The 24,375-nt window shown below is 41.8% G+C and overlaps 1 protein-coding gene and 1 pseudogene across 2 annotated transcripts in view; both read left to right on the top strand.

Annotated features, from left to right (window-relative positions):
• Positions 1 to 24,375, top strand: part of LOC146523734 (NACHT, LRR and PYD domains-containing protein 12-like) — an 81,145-nt pseudogene that overhangs the window by 4,594 nt on the left and 52,176 nt on the right. The gene's annotated exons all lie outside the window — the stretch shown is intronic.
• On the top strand, positions 620 to 14,874 carry LOC146523739 (NACHT, LRR and PYD domains-containing protein 12-like). The gene is made up of 8 exons (XM_085153966.1): positions 620 to 710; positions 827 to 2,666; positions 4,094 to 4,270; positions 5,939 to 6,115; positions 7,771 to 7,947; positions 9,958 to 10,134; positions 12,494 to 12,670; positions 13,345 to 14,874. Exons 2-8 carry the CDS (start codon positions 1,027 to 1,029, stop codon positions 13,352 to 13,354), a joined length of 2,535 nt encoding a protein of 844 aa, XP_085010092.1. The 5' UTR covers positions 620 to 710; positions 827 to 1,026; the 3' UTR covers positions 13,355 to 14,874.

The raw sequence follows: 24,375 nt of genomic DNA, 5'->3' as shown, positions 1-24,375 counted from the left end.
TAAACATGTATTATGAGGATGGATGATCAAGTTTCTCACTCTCTCCTTTAAATCTCAGTTTTTTTCTTCTTCACAGTTTATCTGTTAATTTATTAATGAATAACACTGAAAGAGTTTCTGTTATATTTCCCCTTGAACATCACCTTATTAGGGCGGCATTAGGAAATAGCCCCCCTCCAAAGAATGAATAAATGAATGATGATAATAATAAAATGATTAAAAAGCAGAGCTCAGAGTGGTAGAATGGTCAAACATGGATCCACGGGTGGTTCAACTGCATTTGGTGACGTGACTAAAGCAAATCTTTCAAATAATCCCACCATCAACGGGATGTTGTCTCCTTTACTACGGTTACTTTACTTGGTCACCGTGTGAATTTCTTTAAAATGAACCAAATTCTTTTATTTGTTGGTTGTTGCATATTTAACCTCTACAGTCAAGAAAGGAGGAGATGAGGCCTCAACAATGTTGGGTTGTAGCTGTGGTTCAGGTTAGAGTGAGTGTCCATGGAATAAATGTAAGTCAGTGAACTGGAAACATGACTGTGTTCAAACTTTTTTTTCCTTTTTATAATGAGTCTAATCAAAGGTGGACAGAAGTATCTCCACTTTGACTTTTCTGTGTCACCATCAGAGCTTCTGCACAGTGTGGAGAAAGATCCAGAAGCAGAGCTGGACTGCAGACAGCCAATCAGAGCAGCTGTGTACAAAGTAAGACTGAACATCTGTCTGCTGATGGACTCATTTCTGAAAGCTGGACTTCTTGTGTTGTTCAGACATTGAAGAGTTTTCTTTCTCTTTAGTCTCATTGTTTTTCTGTCTTTCAGCAGATGTTGGTCTGCAGGAGGTTTTAGATGAACATAAGATCAGTCTGAGGAGGAGATGTGAACGTGTGACTGAAGGAAGTGATGAAACAGGAAATAGAACCCTCCTCAACAGGATCTTCACTGAGCTCTACATCACAGAGGGACAGAGTGAAGAGGTTCATACCCAACATGAGGTGAGGCAGCTGGAGACAGCTTCCAAGATGGTCGCCCTCCATGACGCTCCAATCAGGTGCCAGGACATCTTCAAAGCCTTACCTGACCAACAGAGACCCATCAGAGTGGTTCTGACCAACGGCGTGGCTGGTGTTGGAAAAACCTTCTTAGTGCAGAAGTTCACTCTGGACTGGGCAGAGGGCTTGGAGAACCAACATGTCAGTGTGGTGGTTCTGCTTTCATTCAGGGAGCTGAACCTGATCAGAGATGAGCAGTACAGTCTTCTGGAGCTGCTCCATGTTTTCCATCCAACATTACAGAAGGTCACAGCAGAGAAGCTGGCTGTCTCTCAGCTTTTGTTCATCTTTGATGGCCTGGATGAAAGCAGACTTTCATTGGATTTCACCAACAGGAAGCTGCTGTCTGATGTAACACAGAAGTCATCAGTCAGCCAGCTGCTGACAAACCTCATCCAGGGGAATCTGCTTCCCTCGGCTCTCGTCTGGATAACTTCCCGACCCGCAGCAGCCAATCAGATCCCTCCTACATGTGTTGACAGGCTAACAGAAGTACGAGGCTTCACTGACGCCCAGAAGGAGGAGTACTTCAGGAGGAGATTCAGTGATGAAGAGCTGTCCAGCAGAATCATCTCCCACATGAAGACATCCAGGAGCCTCCACATCATGTGTAGTATCCCAGTCTTCTGCTGGATCACTGCTACAGTTCTGGAGCACATGTTGACTCCAGAGCAGAGAGGAGAGCTGCCCAAGACCCTGACTGACATGTACTCACACTTCCTGCTGGTTCAGACAAAGAGGAAGAAGAACAAGTACCATGAGGGACATGAGAGGAGTCCACAGGAGCTGACAGAGGCTGACAGGGAAGTTCTTCTGAAGCTGGGGAGGCTGGCGTTTGAACATCTGGAGAAAGGAAACATCATGTTCTACCAAGAAGACCTGGAGCAGTGTGGTCTGGATGTGACAGAGGCCTCGGTGTACTCAGGAGTTTGTACAGAGATCTTCAAACGAGAGTGTGTGATCTTCCAGAAACCAGTCTACTGCTTTGTTCATCTGAGCATTCAGGAGTTTCTGGCTGCAGTCTACATGTTCCACTGTTTCACCAACAGGAAGACAAAGGTGGCAGAAGGTTTTCTAGGGAAATTCCGAGAAGAATACAAAAACAAATTTTTTTTTAAGAACATGTTAAAGTCTTATAGCTTCCCATCACTGGATGTCTTTTTGACTAAAGTCATGGAGAAATCCCTCCAGAGTAAAAGTGGCCACCTGGACCTGTTTGTTCGCTTCCTTCATGGCCTCTGTCTGAAGTCCAACCAGAGACTCTTAGTAGGTCTGCTGGGTCAGACAAGGAACAGTCCAGGAACCATCCAGAGAGTCATCAACAACCTGAAGGAGATGAACAGTGATGCATTCTCTCCTGACAGAAGCATCAACATCTTCCACTGTCTGATGGAGATGAACGACCTCTCATTATTTCAGAAGATCCAAAAGTTCCTGAAGTCAGAGAACAGATCAGAGAAGAAACTCTCTGAGATCCAGTGCTCAGCTCTGGCCTTCATGCTGCAGATGTCAGAGGAGGTTCTGGATGAGTTGGACCTGCAGAAGTACAAAACATCATGGCAGGGACGACTGAGACTGATTCCAGCTGTGAGGAACTGCAGAAAGGCTCGGTGAGTCCAGATGTGATCATTAACATTGTTGATCAGTGTAGGTTAGTAGTTTAATTTTGAAAATAAAATCAGATTGTAACCACAAAGTGTTTGTGTCCGTACGCTGCAACCTTCCACACCATTCCTTTATTGTACAGACTCTGATAGACCACTGATATTAATCCTGTTCAATGACACGTTTCATATTAGTGAATATGTTCTTTAGGACGTCCACTGACATGTTTAAGTGACCTGCTGGAAATCACTCGAATCATCCATGAAAACCATGAAAAATCCTTTTAGTGTTTCTAACTTCACCCTCTGTCCTCTCTCTCTCTCCATCCTCCTCACTGCTTCTTTCACTGATAATCACACAAACATCATATTCAGCTACAAAATAACACAATAATATCATCTGATGATCATTATTATAGGAGCAGGATTCATATTTGATATCAGAGTAACACACTGCTTGGTTATGTGCAGTCATCATCAGTGACTGTGGGTCAAACAGAAGCTCTCTGATTGGTTGCTGACCTTGGTCACCTGTCCACTCTCACCTGTTTGTGTTTGCTCTCTCTTTGCTGTCTCCATCCTCTCTCTCCTTTCTCTCCCTCTCTGTCTTTGTACCGTCACTCAGGTCCAATGGAAACAGTGACATTTACAAACCAATCAAAGACAAACTGATCCATGTCAGGTTATAACAATATTCAAAGTGAATACAGGCTGCTGCTGGACACAGACAGGTAACATCATTTTGACTTGCTGTCACCTGGATCTGGACTCATAAACACTGAAGCCCTGAACAGGAATACAAATCATTTGCTGCCAACTAGCGACACACCAGCAGATAATGGCTCAGAAAGCTAAAATGAGCCAATCATTTCTGTGTTTTGTTCCCCTGAAATCAGATCTGATATCAGAAGCTCTGAGTTCATTCATCATTATTGTCCAGTGATGAGATTTCTGCTCCGTTTGGTAACAGTCAGCAGGTTTTTCCTGCGTGTGGACGTGAACAGTCGTACCTGACAGCAGGTAGCAAACAGAGATCATCTTTCCAGCTGGAACTCTTCACTGAGCTGAACTCATTCAAAATGTTCTGGAGTCAAAACAGGAAACAGTCCAAATGTGTGTCTTCACTCTGACTCCGGATCAGATCTCAGTGACAGACTGTGGACATTATGGAAGCCTAAATGTGACACCATCTTCCTCCTTCATCTGCAGATTAAAGCCAAACAAAGATTCTCATTAAAAGTCTGCAGGTCTCAGAGAGACTCAATCGTTGTGTCATGTCAGACACAGTAAAAAGAGCTGAAGCACAGATGTGAAGAGCAGATTCATCAGATTATGACCTCACTCTGTTTTGTCTTCATATACATTCAGTCTGTGTTTATAATGCAGATTTTCTGCTTTTATAATAACACATTTTATATTTTCTATCATCACAGACTGACTCAGTGTCGACTCTCAGAGTCTCACTGTGAAGTTGTGGCCTCAGCTCTGAAGTCCAACCCCTCCCATCTGACAGAGCTGGACATGAGTAGAAATAATGACCTCCAGGATTCAGGTGTGAAGCTTCTGTGTGCTGGACTGGAGAGTCCAAACTGTCGACTGGAGACTCTGAGGTGAGTTCACTGACCACAGCTGTTGTTGTTTTTCTATATTTCAGGTCTTTGATTGATGTTTGAAACTTTCTTTAGTTCCTAAATGTTCAGGATGTGTCTGAAGACAAATGTGAAGAAGTTTGAGTGCTTTCAGAAATGTTGTCTTTCCAAATGACTGAACAAAAGTTTTTCCTTTTGGCTCCAAACAGAAGTGACAGACTTGAGCAGGGTTCATTTAAAGGCTGACAGAAGTGGAGTGGTGACGGGGAGATGTTTGACAGGACAGTGTTTCAGCCTCCACAGGTTCATGTTGTGCTCCATCAGTCAGTGAAGATGAAGTCAGTGCTGATGAGGCTGTAGAGTGTGTGAGGGATGTGAATGAGGATGATGAAGATCTGATGATAGCAGATAAAAACAGGCTGCAGAGACTTTGAGCCATACAGGGCACACAGTGTGTGTGTACAGAACAGCTGAAATCATTATGGAGGCCTCACTGGAATATGGAAGCATCACAGTACAGCTTCAGTGAAGCTTTAAAGTCCCTGATATGAGATGAGAAATGAAGCAGCCAGAGCTTTTTCATGAGTGGAAATCCACTGTGACTGTGAGCTGCTGCTACAGCCTCCAGATTAGCCAGCAGCTCATCCTGCTCAACATTTTCTCACCAACTTTAATGGAAGTGTGATGTTTTCAGCTGGAGTGATGGTCAGGGTGGCCTCCCTCTCCTCTTCTTCTCCTCTTCCTCTTTCATTTGTAAAGCCACTTCTGCTGCTTTCATTCATTTGGAAGTCCTGTAGCTGAGTTTGGGAGAGACTAACAGCCTCGGCAGCAGAGGGGAGAAAGGCTGTAACACCACCACTTTACTCTGTTCTACCTGTCACATCATTTTATCAGGAAACAAATATGCTCATGTTTTTACTATGTTTGTCTTGAAGATGTAAGAAGATCACATGGTGCTTTTTATTATTGTGTTGGTTTGTTTCCTGTCTCTTGGATGGAGCCCAGCTGTGCGTGGACCCTGGGCCTGTGGTCAGAGTGTGTGCTGGATAATCCGGCCCAGGATGAGGCCAAACTGACATGGGATGAAATGTCTGTCACGTAATTGAGCTTAGTGTAGTTTCATTTCTGCACAATTTAAAAACAACCAAAACTTTTTTATGTCTTTTCTATGTTATACTGTAGACTTTCTTTGATACTGTGTCCAAAAGGAGCAGCTTTTACTTTGAAGGGGAGCCGTCTCTGTTTCCTCTTCAGGTTGGATGATGGAAGCAAATTAGTGTGTGATGTTCTTTCAGTGTTGCACTTTGTAGACGCTCCCTGAGCACTGGTCTCACAGCCAGCTGCACATAGAGACCAGTGTTGTTAGTCCAGGTCAGAAGATGACTTGTTGGAATGAAAATGAGCTTGTAGTTTGTCTACTTTAATAATGTGACTGGAAAAAGGTGTTGGACTTCAAATATGTCCATTTCTTTCACACTTCACCTTTAAAAGCCTTGTGGTTCCTGGAAGGAAAAACATGACTTTTTCAAGTGTTTTTCCTGTTTTTATGATAAATGTTTTTTCTCTTGTGTTTGTTTGAAGCTGCTTCCTGCTGGCTTCAGCTGTTTGGAGTTTCCATTTTCTAAACTTCTACATTCTGAACCTTCTTCAGCTTGTCTAATAAACTTACATCTTTCATTCTTTATACAGATTGTGGGACTGTGGTTTGTCAGAGATCAGCTGTGATTATCTGGCAGCAGCACTGAAGTCCAACCCCTCCCATCTGAGAGAGCTGGACCTGAGCTCCAACAACAAGCTGCAGGATTCAGGAGTGAAGCATCTGTGTGGTTTCCTGGAGAGTCCAGGATGTGGACTTGAAACTCTGAGGTCAGTCAGCATGTTTTAGTTGTGCTGAGATAAATATGATGTGAAAGTTGTGCTGACAGTGTGGATCAGTAGGCCCGCAGACCTCTATACAGGAAGTCTGGTTCTACTCTTTGTAGAACTTCTGATTCCTTATCCTCTGAGTCTGACTCAGTAGATAATGCAGAGTTCTGAGCTGATGTGGGTGAGCGGACTCAGGCAGCCTGACAGAGTTGATGTCCATGTCTTCCCTGCTTGTCCTGATATACATAAACATGAGTATCCTTCCAGGTCAGATCTTATCAGTCACACCTGTTAGTGCAGCTCTCCTCTAGATTGTAGTGCTTGTTAAACTAGAATAATTTTGGGAGCCTGGACAGCAGACCCGAAGGGAAGATATTACTTGGAAAGACTAAACCAACCTATTACAGGGTTTTTGCACTAACATAGATAAATACTCAGATTTACACCTTTAGTGTCTCACAAGGGGTTAAAAAGTGAATGTACACAGAGAGGTTGGTGGTGAGATGGGCACTTTCAGCACTGTAGATGTGTTCCAGCTCAGTATTCATGGAAATAATCCAGAGAGCAGCATTCCTTGATGAATGTCACATCTTCTTAAAGTTATAATCCACAGGGAAAACTGTGAAACTGTCGATCTGATATCTACTCAACCAATCAGGTGTTTACATGCCCGTCACTGATCTTCAGCCCCACCTTATTATCACCCCCTCTCTCTCTTTTACATCTTAATTATCTTCACTTCACATTTCAGTCAGTTCAGATTTCATTAGCACGTTCACTTTAGCATAATCCATTTGAATCCAAACACCTTTCTCTTTAAACTCTGTTTATCAGTCACAGTATATACAGTACAATCCTCTTTTTCACTGAGTCACACACATTCAGAGATCAGAGTGTCCTGTGTGTGCTCTCATTCACTCACACTCACTCTCATATGGCTGAAGTCTGTTTGTACAGAGGATAACTTCAAGAAATCACATGATAGGGTGGGGCTAGGTTTCACAATGAGCTCTCCGTAACCTTGGCTGATTGTGACCTACACCCATTTTCACACCTTGGCTCGTGTGATTAGGTAGAGGATCAACAGGGGGGTTCATGACCCCCTTGGCGGACTCTCCCACAGGGCTTAAATCTGAGACTCTCTACCATTTGAACCTAGAAATAAAGAAGCTTCTTGGATGAGAGGTGAAAGGTGAAACGTCTTCAAGAAACTTAAAGACACAGCCAGCTGCACATAGAGACCAGTGTTGTTAGTCCAGGTCAGAAGATGACTTGTTGGAATGAAAATGAGCTTGTAGTTTGTCTGCTTTAATAATGTGACTGGAAAAAGGTGTTGGACTTCAAATATGTCCATTTCTTTCACACTTCACCTTTAAAAGTGAAGCATTGTGGTTCCTGGAAGGAAAAACATGACTTTTTCAAGTCTTTGTCCTGTTTTTATGATAAATGTACGACTTTAATGTGAAACATTCAGAGTTTTTTCTCTTGTTGTGTTTGTTTGAAGCTGCTTCCTGTTGGCTTCACCTGTTTGGAGTTTCCATTTTCTAAACTTCTACATTCTGAACCTTTTTCAGCTCTGAACAGATGATGAAACACTGAATGATTTCAAGCTCACACTTTGTCTAATAAACTTACATCTTTCATTCTTTATACAGATTGGAGAGCTGTTGTTTCTCAGAGATCAGCTGTGATTATCTGGCAGCAGCACTGAAGTCCAACCCCTCCCATCTGAGAAAGCTGGACCTGAGCTCCAACAACAAGCTGCAGGATTCAGGAGTGAAGCATCTGTGTGGTTTCCTGGAGAGTCCAGGATGTGGACTTGAAACTCTGAGGTCAGTCAGCATGTTTTAGTTGTGCTGAGATGAATATGATGTGAAAGTTGTGCTGACACTAAACTGCAGACATCAGGCTGATATTATACTGATCCACACTGAGGATCTTCATGGTAAAGTCTGTTTTCTTCTTCTCTGGTTTAGTCCATTGACTGCAGCAGAACAATGTTCACATTTCAAACAGTGAGACTCAACGTATGGCCCGCGGCCCACACGCGGCCTGCCCACCTTTCCTGATTCAGAGAGAGGGGACCCTGATTAACTGTGTAGTGTTCTTCCTCACAGTTCTAAGTATCAGACACAACAATGAATAATCCACAGCTGACTGTCTTTAGCAGGTCAAAGGTTGCGGCACACAGCAGACAGTGGGAAATATTATAAGATTTTCCTGTTCTGGCTTTTTATAGCAGATAACCTTCAAAATATTCTGCAGTCCATCAAAAACTGAAGCAAACCATGAATCAATATGTGAACATGACCTGATGCTGCTGAAGTGAAGCAAAGTTACAGAGGTTTGATTACAGACACAGCTGAGAGTTTGTAATCTGTCATCATTTAAAAGGTTTAAATTTCTTCAGTATTGAACAGCAGAAATGAGGCTTTGTTTTCGGAGGCCGACAGCAGTGAACACAACAGCAGACTGGTGCGTGATAAGCAGTGAATAATGCAGAAAACAGGTTTTTGAAGGTAAACTGTTCTTGAAGTACACTGAGAGAGAGAGAGCTGTGCAGGAAGTAAACGTCAAAGTCAGAGAGAATTCATGACGATGTTCATCAAACGTAAAGCGTAGTTTGGATCTTCTTTTGCTGCTGGTTCAGTCAGTTTTGGTTGGAGACAGATGAAACCTGCAGCTTCAGGATCTGTGAGCTGTCCACTTTCAGCCCCGACGGCGTGTCCGTGTACGTGCCGTCGAGTGAACGATCCACGCTCTGTGTTTCCATCTTTGTGTGTTTAGCTGCTCTCATTTACTGTTTTATCTGTTTGGTTGTTGTTGAAATACTTTTGGGAGCTTTAACCTGAGATTCTGGCAAAATACATTTATATTAAAAATCGATTCAGGATTGAATGAATCAACATCGCTTTATTCAAATTAAAACCATTTAAATAGGAAAATCCATTTTTTTACACCCGCCTCTAATGCTGGGTAATGTCAGCTGGTCCATGTGCAGCTGGCTGTGAGGCTCAGGGAGCGTCTACAAAGTGCAACACTGAAAGAACATCATCCATAAATATTGAGTAATAACTGGACTCTCATACAGCGAGACTCAAATGCCTTTAAACATCAGCTTATCCTGCTGATCCAAATCCAACACTGAGTTTGTAAAAACATCTTTGTCAATCATTTTGTTTGATTTCTGAGGAAAATGATTCAATAACTTGCGGCTAATACACAACATTTCATCATATTTCCTCACAACCCTCTTTTGTCTGACCATTTGATCCCATTTGAATTTGCAATAAAGGATCCACAGAGTTTGGTGACAATAATGACAGTAGATGTTTGTGTGAAAGTGCTGGAAGCAAATTAGTGAGTGATGTTCTTTCAGTGTTTCACTTTGTAGACGGTCCCTGAGCACTGGTCTCACAGCCAGCTGCACATAGAGACCAGTCCAGGTCAGAAGATGACTTGTTGGAATGAAAATGAGCTTGTAGTTTGTCTGCTTTAATAATGTGACTGGAAAAAGGTGTTGGACTTCAAATATGTCCATTTCTTTCACACTTCACCTTTAAAAGTGAAGCCTTGTGGTTCCTGGAAGGAAAAACACGACTTTTTCAAGTCTTTTCCCTGTTTTTATGATAAATGTACGACTTTAATGTGAAACATTCAGAGTTTTTTCTCTTGTTGTGTTTGTTTGAAGCTGCTTCCTGTTGGCTTCAGCTGTTTGGAGTTTCCATTTTCTAAACTTCTACATTCTGAACCTTCTTCAGCTCTGAACAGATGATGAAACACTGAATGATTTCAAGCTCACACGTTGTCTAATAAACTTACATCTTTCATTCTTTATACAGATTGTCGGGCTGTGGTTTGTCAGAGATCAGCTGTGATTATCTGGCAGCAGCACTGAAGTCCAACCCCTCCCATCTGAGAGAGCTGGACCTGAGCTGGAGCTACAACCTGCAGGATTCAGGAGTGAAGCATCTGTGTGGTTTCCTGGAGAGTCCAGGATGTGGACTTGAAACTCTGAGGTCAGTCAGCATGTTTTAGTTGTGCTGAGATGAATATGACGTGAAAGTTGTGCTGACACTAAACTGCAGACATCAGGCTGATATTATACTGATCCACACTGAGGATCTTCATGGTAAAGTCTGTTTTCTTCTTCTCTGGTTTAGTCCATTGACTGCAGCAGAACAATGTTCACATTTCAAACCTTCAAAGAAGAAGAAAAATCCTCCACTGGATAATTCACTGTGAAACTCACAAACACTTCATTCCACCTTAAAGTCTGTCTGACACTGAAATCCAAAGTAAAATGTCCGTTTGCTTTACAGACAGCAGTCCAACACAAACATACACACATCATCCAAAACACAGTCCAACATCCAAATCTCCTCCACTGCCAGCATGAATGATGGGAAAGAAAAGGAGGAACACTCTGACATTCAGGGTTAGAATGAGTTTCATAAAGCAGACTGTGAAGATCAAAGCTGCATTAGAAAGCTTACATGAATGAATGAGTGGACAAAAGTGGACAGAGATCATCTGAAGCACTTCAAAGGCTTTAAATCAGCACATTTCTCTTTATTCTTTATCAACTCTGTTAGTTTCTCTCAGTTTTCTGTGGAATGAATCTAACAGCAGGCTAATAAGATGCTGACCAATAGGTTTCTATTAAAGGTTGTAATTTGTATATGAAAAAGTGCTTTGGCTCAGCAGGGATCAGCTTACAGGTAGAATACAGCTGCTGGATGGGATTAGCATGTCATAGCTATCTACCAAACTGCTAACTGGGGGACTTCAGGCCATCTATGGATCATTTTTGCTAACTGTTTATTCAGCTTAGGCTCACAGGGCTGGAGCCTGTGCCCTAGCTGTCATAGGGCAAGAGGCGTGGCCCACCTGCACAGGTGAGCAGTCCATCACAGGGCCAACAGAGAGAGACAGAGAAGCACTCTCTCACATCCACACCTACAGCCAATTTAGAAGCACCAATGAACCTAAGCAGCATTTCATTGGACTGTGGGAGAACATCCAACCTCCACAGAAAGGCCAACAAGCTTCAACCTACAACCTTCTTGCTTTAAGGCACTAGTGCTAACCACCTTTCCCCATTTCAGCCCAAATCCTGCATCTTCCTGTTTCTGACTCCAGGCCAGCTCCACTAACACTTTCTCATCAGACACTGCCACCTAGTGGAGGAAGTCTTAGTTCCATTTGAAGCTTCAGATTACAGTTAGTTCCTTTACAAAGAGGTGGAGGTGGTGGGGCCACAGCACCATCATCACTGAGTGCCATAGGACACTTAACCTTTGTTTCCATATGCTGGGAACTTCCTGTTGTTCCAAGGAGGACTGGAAAATGTGTGAAAATCTCCCAGTTACTTCCTCACAGCACACTTCAATCATTTCCCTCCCACAGCATCAGGACCAGGGCTTTTTCTCTCGTTGGTCCCACTAAGAGATTTCCACACAAACACCTCATCAGTGGGACTCTCAGAGCTACCAGCCCTTTGCTACAATCACAAAGCTCTTCATTGAAATCAATGCTGGAATCAAATGAGTCCAAGTCTTCTGCTGATTCAGCATCACATTCATCTTTGCTCCTTGTTCTGCATCCCCACCATGGACTTCATTCCTTTCCAAGCCAGCCTTGAGTGTCCTTTATTCAGCTCATCCTCTGCTTTACATTTACACCTGATTTTAGCTGCTTTATGTCTCTTTCAACAAGTTTCTGGGCCTCAATCTTTTTCTTCTCTCCCTCATAACAAGACAGCTTCTTCTGCCTGAGAACATGTTGGAGTGATTTACTAATCCAGGGCTGCTTATTGGGGAAAATACTTCCTGTTTCCAAAGTAATCCCCATTTTTCCCAGAAAGAAATGTAAGTAGAAATCGATGATCTAAGTGAGAACATGAGCCTTTAAAAAGTCCCAGTGGGTGCAGTCAAAGCAGTCCCTCAGTCCCAGTATAGAGTCTTTGGTCCAGACTGGAACAACTGTGTGCCCAGTTTGAGCTCTCTTCAGTCCTGTGACCTGACAGACCCAGAGGGGCCATCACATCACATTTAGAAGCTCCCCTAATGGAGCCACAACACATCCAATACTTAGTCTGTCTTGTTGGACCAACTGGAAGAAATGATTCAAGGACTTAGTCACAGAACAGAGATTCAAATCTCCAAAATCCAACTGGCTGCATCAGGACATATAGTCTGAAACTCTGCACAGTTTCCTGTTTGAAGCTGCTTCCTGTTGGCTTCAGCTGTTTGGAGTTTCCATTTTCTAAACTTCTACATTCTGAACCTTCTTCAGCTCTGAACAGATGATGAAACACTGAATGATTTCAAGCTCACACTTTGTCTAATAAACTTACATCTTTCATTCTTTATACAGATTGAGTTTCTGTGGTTTGTCAAAGATCAGCTGTGATTATCTGGCAGCAGCACTGAAATCTAACCCCTCCCATCTGAGAGAGCTGGACCTGAGCTACAACTACAAGCTGCAGGATCCAGATGTGAAGCAGCTGTCTGATCTCCAGCAGAGTCCAGACTACAGACTGGAGTGGCTGCTGTAAGTAGAGTGATGGAGTGAGTGGGTGGTGCTGTCAGCAGTATTGTACTAAACACAGTCAGTATGAAACAAAGATCCAGTGTTTCCTGTAAAGCTGCAGCTTCTCAGTGAAGCTGTGAGAGGAGAATGGTGACAGGCTTCAGGATTGGACACAAACACTTCCTGTTTCTGACATTTATGGTCACCATAGTAACGGCTGACATGCCCTGATCAAACACTGTCAACAGCCAATCAGCTCTCTGAACAAAGCAGCACACAGACCAATGACTGCATTCATTTCCAAGTTTAAAGCAGTGAAGAACACAGTCTGTAGGTGAGGAAGAATTTAGTGAGAGCAGATGTTTGGATGGAATTCCTCCAGTTAACAGCTGGAACCGTCCATCTGGATTGTTGGGCTTGTTGTTGGGGTTCCTACAGAGCTCAGAGTGGACACACCAAGGTTCTTCTAATGAATAAAAGTCCAAACTCAAACTAGGAGGGAAAAACATTTTCATCAACTTCAATAAAAATCCAAAGATTAGAAAAAGTGAAGCAACAATGAGTCCTAGTACAGTCCCAGCACTGAAGTCCCTGCTGCTCTTTATACTGGATGTGCTGCATCACTGACTGACAGCTGATGAAGAGTCTCTGGAAACACTCTTTATCTCCTCTGCTCTTCCTTCTTCTCTCTGCAGGTGGAGGTGATGATGGTAAACAGGACGGTGTGTGTGCTGAGAGAGGAGGAGCTGTGTCCTGATGATCCTGAGAGGTTGAAGCAGCAGCAGCTTGTGTGTAGAGACGCTCTGACTGGGCCATGTTACTGGGAGGTGGAGAGGAGAGCTTCATCCAGCAGTGACTGACAGAGGAATGAGAAGAAGTGCAGATGACTGTCAGTGCTGCAGAGTGAACTGCTCTGAGAACAGCTCCACTGTCAGACACAATGTAGAGTCCAGTCCAGTCCTGTGTGTCCCTCTGGATCTGACAGAGGATCATCAGTGTATCTGGACTGCTCTGCTGCTGCTCTGTCCTTCTACAGTCTCTGCACAGTCTCTGTCTGACTCTGGCTTCAGACCCTCCTGGATCAATCTCACCTGGAAAGACTTTCAAACATTACTCAATAGATTTGAATACAGAATATATTTGATATATACTGTAGATGTACTGTAGAGTTGCAGTTTGTCACTTGTAAATACAGTCTGTGAGCAGCTATGAGCTGAAAGATCTTTCTAGAAACACGAAATGTTTTCACTCTTCTGTTGCTTTTTCATATATTTCCACAACCTTAATATTGATCCCACCTGTCTCACCTGTTTCATGCTTTTATACATAATAACAGGACACGTGTGATCTGAGCGCTGCTGTGGTTGCTGTGCTGCACGTCTTCATTTAGATAACAGAGACATCTAGTGGTTCAGAGGGAGAACTGCAGGAGGTGGAGCTGTGTTTTTGCATGGAAAACGTTTTATCTTTTAGGCGCAGATACAAATATGACAAGTATCAGTGTAAGATACAAAAGGTCAAATCAGTTAGCAGAGTGAACAGTGATCACACAGCAATGTAAGAATAGAAACATAACAGTGAATCTGGACATGTATACAGATGGAAGCAAACAAACAGGATGTAACACTACATTAAAGTCACAAATGGGAAGAAAACAAACCAAAAGGAAAATATATTTGATCTCAGGAATCCAAATCAGATGCTTTAGAGCAGGGGTCGGCAACCCTGGGCACGCGTGTCACAGCTGGCACGTGAAGGGTTAACTGATGGCACGACCATAGCTGGACTGGCCATCGGGCATACTGATGGTGATTTTTTGTTTTTATGAGCCGATGATGTTTTGTAATTTATTTTTTTTTGTAATGGTATAAACAATGAAAGGTGTTGGATTGGCCGGATGCTGGTCGATGTGTAAAAATCAGTCAGTTGTTTGGTCGTGGCTATGGCGGAGCTTCCACAGAGGCAGCATGTGGATGAGGAAAAGGGGAGGCAGGAGGAGCAGAGACCCGAGGCGGCCGCCGGTCCGAGTGTCAGGTGAACTGAACTTCAGGTAAGAAGTTATGACCTGCAGTCTATCTGGGTCAGATATAAACCAAGTTTAGGTGGAGTTTATTTTCCTTGTGCTGACTTTTTACAGTCAGTTACAATAACTCGTACTGCGTACTAGCTAGCATGACGGAGTTTCTATACAGCTGGGTGGTGCTATGATGTTACTGATAGTGAACTTTATACTGACTTGCAAAAGTATTCGGCCCCCTTGAACTTTCCCACATTTTGTCACATTACAGCCACAAACATGAATCAATTTTATTGGAATTCCACGTGAAAGACCAACACAAAGTGGTGAACACGTGAGAAGTGGAACGAAAATCATTCATGATTCATACATACAAACATTTTTTACAAATAAATAACTGCAAAGTGTTATTATTCTGTAATTATTCTGTCATGGAAAAACACACTGCCATCAACTTCTGTTTTGTTTTTGTCAAAATCACTGTAATATAATCACTGTACCTTTATATACATGTGACTTATATTAATGCTGCTGCCCTCTTGTGGCTAATGTGTAATTATGTTATTGTTATTAGGGAAAACATTTGAGAGTAACATGTCAAATGAGTCAGCACTTTGGCTTTAGCTTAAGAAATCCTCATTTTTATGTAATCAGTTATAGTTGCATGTATTCATTATCACAATTTAACCTTTAATATTGATGTCTTAAATTTATTTTGAGTAAATTAGCAATTTTATGGTATTTATATGGTATTTTATGATTGTATTATATAAAGACATCACTAATGAATTAATTATTTCAGTAATTAATTAAAAGTGTACATAATCAATTAAAGAAATATATTAATAATGAATTATCCATTAATTTCATTTAAAATGTTTCATTATTTGTTTATATACAATTCTAATTAGTTAATCACATATTTAATCAATTATTGGTTTGTTTTCTATTTTAATTATTTTACTGACACATTTAATTATTTAATGATGTATTTATTTAATTCACATTGCTACTCCTGGCCCTGCATCGCTGTTCATAAATACATTTTATTTGTCAGCTTCACCCATCAAAGTCAGGGGGCGGGGTTAATGCTGATCAAGTCAAAACCATTGCTTTTGTCTGGTGGGCGTTCTTTTAGTGGGCTTTTCTGTCACGGCCTGCGTGGCAGACTATGATGAGGGGAAGGAGGACCCAAATGCTGGACTCTTTGATGAGGTCAGTGCATTTATTTACAGTGATGCTAAATAATCCAAACAACAATAAATCCCCAGTGCGTTCCCGACTCTGACATGTCCTCTTGACAGTGTTAGTGTTCTTTGTCTCCGCTCCTCAGTGTCTGAGCACCCCGTGCTCGCTGCCCTCTCGTCTCCACACTCCTCCTGGGGAAGAACAAAGAGGCAGCCGTCAGCAACGCCACAATGCGGCTGACTAACCTTAACTAACTCGCCAAGAGACTAACGTGAAGTTACGCAATGATCCAGCATCGGAGAGAGCTCCACCACACTCCTAAGTAGCTCCTCTGACGAGGCTTGATCAGCTGCAGGTGTGAGTAATTCTCCTCCGCAGGTGTGGCCAGGCTCCTGGCTGACACACCCACACACACACACCTAGATACACAAATATGGAAACGAGAGAAATCAGCAACAAAAACACACATGTCCATAACTTCTTACAGGCCCTGGGTCACCCAGACCCTGGTCCCATGACAATTTCTCAAAACTAAGTAGGCCTACACACCAGGGTTTGGACATGTGTGGACCCAAACTATACTTAAACTTTACCCTTTTTTGTGTGTCACCAAATACACTTTAATATCTTCCAGACAAGAATGTAGTGGCATAATCTTTAACCTCCTAAGACCCGAACTCCTCCGTGGCATTCATTTTTAATTTCTCTTTGATATTTGGGCTGATTGGGACCTGATGAATGTAAAAACAAAGAATTACCAGATTTTTGTTTCTGAGAACAATGAGAGCCACATATGAGGATATTTGTCAAAAATTTCGATAGCACAGTGGCAGTATAACATACTCGTAAGTGGATATCAGGCCCTTGTAGAGCAAAATTGAGTATTTTTGTCTAAACAACCCAAAATGTGATGTCTACATATGTGGACACCAGGTCCTAGGAGGTTAAATATCTGCTCACTTTGTCAAAATGAACCTAATCATCTCTGATGAATTCAGTGATGTCTGCCAGCTCACCTTGCAAGTGGTCGAGCTTATACCGCCGACAACGCGGCACACAACTTGTAAACCCCCTGCTGACTATCACCTCTTGAGTTATTTATTTATGTTAGTTTCAACTGTTCCTGCAAAAAGTAAGCACGTGTTACTGATAAAAAGTCCAATAGAAGCAAAGTCTAAACTTTGAAAACAAAAAACAAAAACCTGTCTGATTAAGATCTGATCTTTGGGGGGTTTCAATAAGCAGTGTGACCCATGTATGTGCATTAGGGGTGGGTTTTGATTATCGATTTAATGATTAAAATCGATTCTCGCTTGGATAACGTGATATCGATTCATTAAAATCCTGAATCGATTTTTTAATATAAATTTATTTTGGCTCAAAACGCCAGAATCTCAGGTTAAACCTGCAAAATTTCAACAACCACCAAACAGCTAAAACAGTAAATGAGAGCAGGAACACGGATTCTGTACAAAGACGTAAACACAAAGCGCGGAGCCGCCGACGCATCAGAATCAGTGAGATGTGACTTTCTCACCTGACTGCACGGACACGAGCTGAAAGCCGACAGCTCGCTGATTCTGATGTTTCGGCGGCTCCGCGCTTTGTTTTTATGCCCTTTTTGCGCTGATTCTGAAGCTGCAGGTTTTTCTCTCTCCAAACAATATTGAGTAAACCAGCAGCAAACGAAGATCCAAACTACGCTTCACATAAACATCGTCATGAATTCCCTCTGATTGTTTTGCTGCCACCAGGATAAAATCACACTTCATGCACAGCTCTCTCTCTCTCTCTCTCTCTCTGTACTTCAAGAACAGTTTCCCATCTAAAAATCTGTTTTCTGCATTATTCACTTGCTTGTTATGCACAAGTCTACCGTTCTTACAGCCTGTCGGACACTGTTTTTTTTTTTCTTTTACTTACTTATGAAAACAAAGCCTCATTTCTGCCGTTCAATACTGAACAAATGTAAACTTTTTAAAATGATGCAAAATTGCAAAATGCTCAGCTGTGTCTGTAATCAAACCTCTGTAACTTTGCACTGCGTCACGTCAGCAGCATCAGGTCATGTTCATATATTCATTAATGGTTTTCTTTGTTTTTGATGTACTGCAGAATATTTTTATAAAATCCCAGGCCAGGAAAACCTTCATGTTTTTCTGTTTTATCCTCAGCTACTTTGACACAAAGGCATCTGCTGTGATGCTCACACCATTGATAAAGTCTGGCAAGTGTCAGATTTCTTTTTATAGATATAAAAATATAGAAATGTACTGATGCATGACCTGAATTATAATATTTCTGACTGTCTGAGGCAAAATTTCCCCGATTCAAATTAAATCGAATCGTGGATCGAATCGATCGAGAAATGAGTGATGATACCAGCCCTAATATGCATGTTTTAATAAAAGAGATAATGTTGGTGTTTCAGTCATGTAGTAACTGTTAGCTTTAACTGTACAAGGCTTGTTAGACATAATGAAAAACATTGTACAGATTTCTGGATGTTAGACTATAATTTTTATTATGATTATTAATCTTGAGTCTAAAAAGTCAGTCAAGTATATCCAGGATATCTTTCTGTTAACTGGATTCACTGACCCTAACACTGGGACCAGGATAAGCGGTCGCATGAAGCTGGTTATCAGCTGACAATCTTATGATTTAATTAATTTAATTAAGTTATTTAATTTTTCTAATTTTTCCTCTACATTTCCCCTGAAATGAAGGGATTGTGTTAAACATGCTTTAGTTCCTCACATTTTTCTGTAATCTCTTTGTTCAACCCCCTGAATTAAAGTTGAAAGTCTGCACTTCAAACACATCTGAGTTGTTTCATTTAAAATTGATTTTAGTGTATGTACAGAACCAAAATTAGAAGTTAAGTTCTCTCTGTCCAGATATTTATGGACCTAACTGTATAATCTATACAGCACGTAAAAAATGCTGTAAATAAAGAAGTCTGTGAAAATGTGGCGCTTCCAGGTCAATTTAAACTGAAGTGATATAATCTTCTCCCCACAGTTTGAGTTTGTATTGTCTCAGCTGCAGACAGACTATGATATCAATTTGGAGGTGCCAACCACTATTAATATTATTAGTTATAAAGGACACCTTCCTGCCTTTAGTCTTATTCATGATCATTATTAGTTGTCTTGTAAAGTCTGTATAGTTTCTAACAAGCCTTTTAAACTTAAGTTACTGCATTGCTGAAACACCAACATCTGCTTATTGAACAAAAACAAAAACAACCAAACGACCACACATCTGATTTTATTTTAATTTTAATAGACTTCCAAAAATTATAGCAGATAACTGGCCTCAGAATATAATTGAATAAACATTTTTAAAAACGATACCTAATCCTGTCTCGACAGGCTGAGCTCTTCAGTATCCACCAACAGCATCGTCATGCTGAGTCAGACGTTTCTGCTCCTGGTGGAAATACTCTTCCTCTTTCCACATTGTACCAAATGTTTTTAAATGTTAGTTTCAATTTACAATTAAAGATTAGAAAAGTGTAACACATGATGCAAATGTAAACAAAAGCCTCTCTGCAGTATCAAAGTGACACACTTTAGGTGATCTTCATCCTTGGGAAAAGTGCTGTCAGCTATTTCCCAGTCACCTGGCGTCTGTGCTGTTCACAGAATCACAATTCCATCGCTGAACTTCCTCTCTGCACCGTCGATTAGAGCTTGGCACGCTCCCTTCATCCTTAAGCTTCTGTTCCAACGCCGCTGAAGAATTAGGGCAGAGCTCATCGTACACCCTAGTTGTCTTCCTCGACGTCAACGTTGAATCTCTTTCACTCCTTCTGGTTGTTTGCTGTTCAAAGTCTCCTCTCTACGATCTTCTGGAAGCTCAGTAGCACAGCTCACTGTGGGATGTCTGCTGTGCTGAAGGTGATCTCTGCTCCTCTCTGATCCTCCTGAAGCCTCTCTCCAGGCCTCAGCTTCCATCTTGTGGACGATCTCCTTCAGTCACTCCTTCTCATGGCACCTCACGACACCTGCAAGTTAAAAATTGACACTCCTGTTTTGCCACACGGCTCTCGCCATGTGTCAACTCCACACAATGAGACATGCACAAGAATGTTGCACTTTCTCTCTGTAAAATTCTCCAGGGTTTCTCTTGGAGCAGCTTTACTCCAAACCTGTAACCCTGTGTCAAAGAAACATTAGTCAGTGGTTAAATGTTAAGATTGTTCAACTCCCAGCTCCACCCAGAGCCTGTATCCTTGCCTGTAGACAAAACCCTGTAAGTTAAAACAAACTTCACATTTGCAAACAGCTGCAGCTCATCAGAGTAATAAAGTATTCAGCGTCACAGAGACAAGTATCATTGCAGGCTTAGTCTAAATCATTAAACCTCTGCTTTTGTGCCATAATTTGCTCCAAATCATCGATCATCTCAGCTTCATCCCACATTGTAATCAGTGACTTTCCTTAAGTTTGTCACTCACTTATTTCATCACTATGAGCTCAATAGTGGTCAGATAATGAGCCCCATTTTAACTATTCTATAACCCTGCACATCTGCTCAGTTGTCACTTGTCTGTCTGTGCTGAATCCTTTACCAGCACTCTTAGAGAAACATTAGCAGTAGCATCCTAGGTCAGGCCTGGTCACCAGACTCCTGAGGTGCTGTAAAAGGTCATAAAGTTAACACTCTGCTGTAAAAGAAGTAACACTGGTTACAACACAGTATGTCTCTCACACTGTCTTCACATCTCCACTGTAATATTCACATTCCTCAACAACACAGTGTAATTTCATCACCAACATACAGCCTGTAAACACAGTTTCCTTCACACAAAAACTCAGTAATCCTGTGGTAGAAAAACATTAAGTTGTGTCCTGCTGTAAATCACATGATCAAATCACATGATTAACCCTCTGCTGTAGAAAAGTAATGTAAATGTTAGCGCTGCGCAGGTGTGTACACACTTTCTCACAGTGACCTCTGCATTGTGTGAGATCATTATTCTCCTTATATTTTTAGGTTAAAGAATATGACCCCCTTTTGCAGTATATTCGTATAGTATGTTAGACCAAATGTCTCAATATATTTTGTTAGTAGGATAGACAAAAGTTCAAGTATATCTCTGGGGATTAAAAGAATGTGACCATCCTCTGGGTTCTGTTAGACAGGTGGGCGCCACCATTTATCTGCTGTGAATGTTTTACACTGTTTTCTTGTCATGTCAGAGTGCTTAAATCATTCTCTGAGAATGTTGTGTGCAAAAGACCTTGTGCCGATAATAGCAGAAACAGACCACATTCTGTGCCCCAACCCTTGTAGGAGGTAGAAAGACAGGGAGCCCGAGGTCATAACTTAGGCGCCACGACAGATAAGAGAGTGTGAATGTTTAGGTTTACGACTAGGTGGGGGCCAGTGGAAAAGTATAAGAAGCTGTGTAACACATCGCCATTTTGAGACTTGCTGTGACCCTCTCTGCATCTCTCCCCATCATGATGGTTTATGCTCATTGTGTGAAAATTGTATGGAAATAAAGGATTGTTGATTGAGCATTTATACACCGAGTAAGTGTCCTTCCTTCAGCCCAAAGATTCAAAGAACTGGGAGAATTCAACAACTTGGTGCCGGTGACCCGGATCTTTGGTGTGCTGAGGAGGGGCAGATTTGGCCTGTGGTGAGATCGTGGGGCGAGGCGAACAGAGGACGGTCCAAACATAAAAAGGTAAGCACAGCCTGTTGTATTATAAATACCAAATGTGCATATTGGGCTTTCCAAATTAATCTGTTTGCTGAGGTACACGTATTTTCACATTAAATTGTCGGTGTCTGGTTTTCTAGCAAGAATACTAATAATACTCTACGTTGAGACTAGAATTCCAGTGTGTCATAGGAACTGCCTCTAGCAAGATACTAATTATATTCTACGTTGAGACTAGGGCGCAGCCCACTTTACCCTAACATAATTAATTCTGTCTAAAACTGGCTTCTGTTGCAAGAAATGGGGAAAAGCTTCCAAAACGCGGCCAAAGTGTAGAATATGAAATAGAGGTGAAATAGAATCTGGCCTTTGTTGCGCTTGCATTTTCAAAGGTGAGCTCAGAGGTTTGTGTTTGTTGTGTGTGTGTTTCCGCTGATGAGACGCGCTTGTGGTGTTTCTGTGTGTGAAATATGAACATGGTGACAGTGACGGTTGATGTGTGAATGGGAGGACATTAGAGTAAAGACACATTTTAGGATCAAAGGTTGATGCCTAGTGGACCTGTGGAAATTGGTTTTGTTCATGGTGTGGCAACCCCCCTGCCTGTGGACGCGCAGTCAGGTCCAGCGGCGTCTGGTTAGCCGAGGTGGTGACTTGGGAACTGAGGACTCCCGCATAGCCACAGAATAACACTGAAACGTCTGTGTAATCACGGTTTACATTTATTCTGGACTAGAGCAAGACACATTTTGCGAACAAAGGTTGAGTTCTAGAGTAGTAAAAGAAAAAAGGTTGAAAAAGTTTATATTCCTCGTTTCAGTGGTTGAAATTGTTGTTTGCCTGTCCCCTGACGAGTGTTAAATTAAATAAAGAGGGCATTTGGAGCCACATAGAGAGAGACGGGCTGAATTGGGTGTATTACTCTGTGGTGTAAAAAAAAAAAAAAAAAAAAAAAAAGGAGAGAGAGAAAGAGAGTTGGAGGTGTGTAGTTTGTGTGAAAGCGCCGTTAGACTCGGCGTCTTGTCAGAAGTACGGGAGTCAATTAAAGTAACAGAATAATTTGTGTATAAAAGTGTGTTTGTGACGAATTGAGGAGGCCCCCGTTTGCGAGAAATGGAGGCTGAAAAAAAAAAAAAAAAAAAAAAAAAAAAAAAAACAGTGCAGGAGAAGAGAGCCCGTGTAACAGGGTGGGCAGTAACGTGCCAGGGGGTGGAGCATTGGATGAGGGAGCAAAAGGAGGAGTCTGATAAGCTGATGCTGCCGGCTTCCCCGGTGAAGTCATCGCTTACTGCCTTCCCACCTCCCTATCAGGCTCCCGCCCCCCTCTATCCGGTGTTGAGAGTAGAGCAGGGCTGGCTGGTTAATTGGTTACAAAAAAGCTGGACTTTCTTCGGTTGGACCCGTTATCTTAAATTTGTCAAAATTGTGTAGGCGTCAAAACTTTCAGGCCTGAGAGTGATTGTAAATATAAGATGTCTTTGTAATATAATACAGAGTTGAGTGCGAAACGAGGCTGTGTGTGACGACAACGCGCTGCGAGCTAGTTTAGACGGTGTGTGAACATGCAAATGAGGTGGCTGCTGTGAAGCCCACAGAGGACTTCCTGTTTAGCGTGTTATTGAGTTTTATAAGTATGATTTGCAAACAATGATACATGCTTGTAATTAAAACGCTGATTTTGTTGATTATAATATTATAAATACAGTTTTTGAATGACTACGGTGAATGTTTGATGTTTGGCTGGGTTTTGATATAGGAGAGATGGCTTGGCAGCTGCTGGGGGTGAGTGTCGGTGACCGGAAATCTGCATGCCCATAAAAGGCAACTGCCTGACTGTGTGAACTATGCACCAAGAGAGAGAGTAAAATCTAGGCAGATGAACCAAATGGATGTTTTAAGAAAAATAGTAAATGGATGTTTTAGTCTCTTAATACAGGTGAATTTCTCTAAACCTGGAGACCTGAGTACACCAGCAAAAGGATAGACTAACAAAATTGGGACGACAGACAGGCCAAGCTCTGGCTCAAAATTTTACAGCTTGACCTCTCACTTTGTCCCCACCCGAAAAAATAAGCTTAAAGGACATCTTCTCCTCCAGTTATCGGTTACCATTACTGGAAATGTTCAGGCAAGTTTTTCACTGAATTGTTTTTGGCACCATGTGTCCCTGAATCTCACAAGCAAGCTCTAATTCCTGGCTGAAGACATGGAATGCTGTTATTTAAGGTGGGAAATCAAAGTTTGGGAAACAAAATTAAAAACGCACACAATTAGGGAGATGCCTTGTTGGAAAGAGTTAAAATAACCCACCTACAAACGCACACACACGCAATGAAGAAACAGCTTACACTCATGAACACGTGAAGATTTTCCAGCAAGGTTAAAGCAGCAAAACTTAACGTACACATGTTGTTAAATGATAAAGTTTATCCACTACTAACAAATAAACTCTCTGGGTTGCAGGACAACAACTTGACTTCAAAAAGACAGACACTGGTAAATCACAAACCAGTGATGAAACAATAAATTTAGTGGTTAAAAGAGTCAAATTGTGACATGTTTTCTTCTGATTGATTAATACAAGTGATTATTGAATGAAATAAAATTCCTTTTTTGAATTATTAAACATGATCTTGAGAATTTTAACGTGTACCTGTGTTGTCCTGTCAACTTGGTGGGTTAGAAGTTGATTATATAGTGAGAAAAAACAAAAAAGGGGGGGAGAAGGCTGACACAGGGCCTGGCCCCTCTCTGAATAACATAGCCAAAACAACATCATTTTCCTGTTCGTCTGTTTTTGTTTTGTTTTTGTTTTTTCTCTTTATGCTTAATTACAGGCTG

Source organism: Neolamprologus multifasciatus, chromosome 3 (assembly GCF_963576455.1).
Source record: "Neolamprologus multifasciatus chromosome 3, fNeoMul1.2, whole genome shotgun sequence".
NCBI lineage: Eukaryota > Metazoa > Chordata > Actinopteri > Cichliformes > Cichlidae > Neolamprologus > Neolamprologus multifasciatus.
The sequence above is the reverse complement of the archived record's forward strand: the minus strand, read 5'-3'. Positions and strand labels throughout refer to the sequence as shown.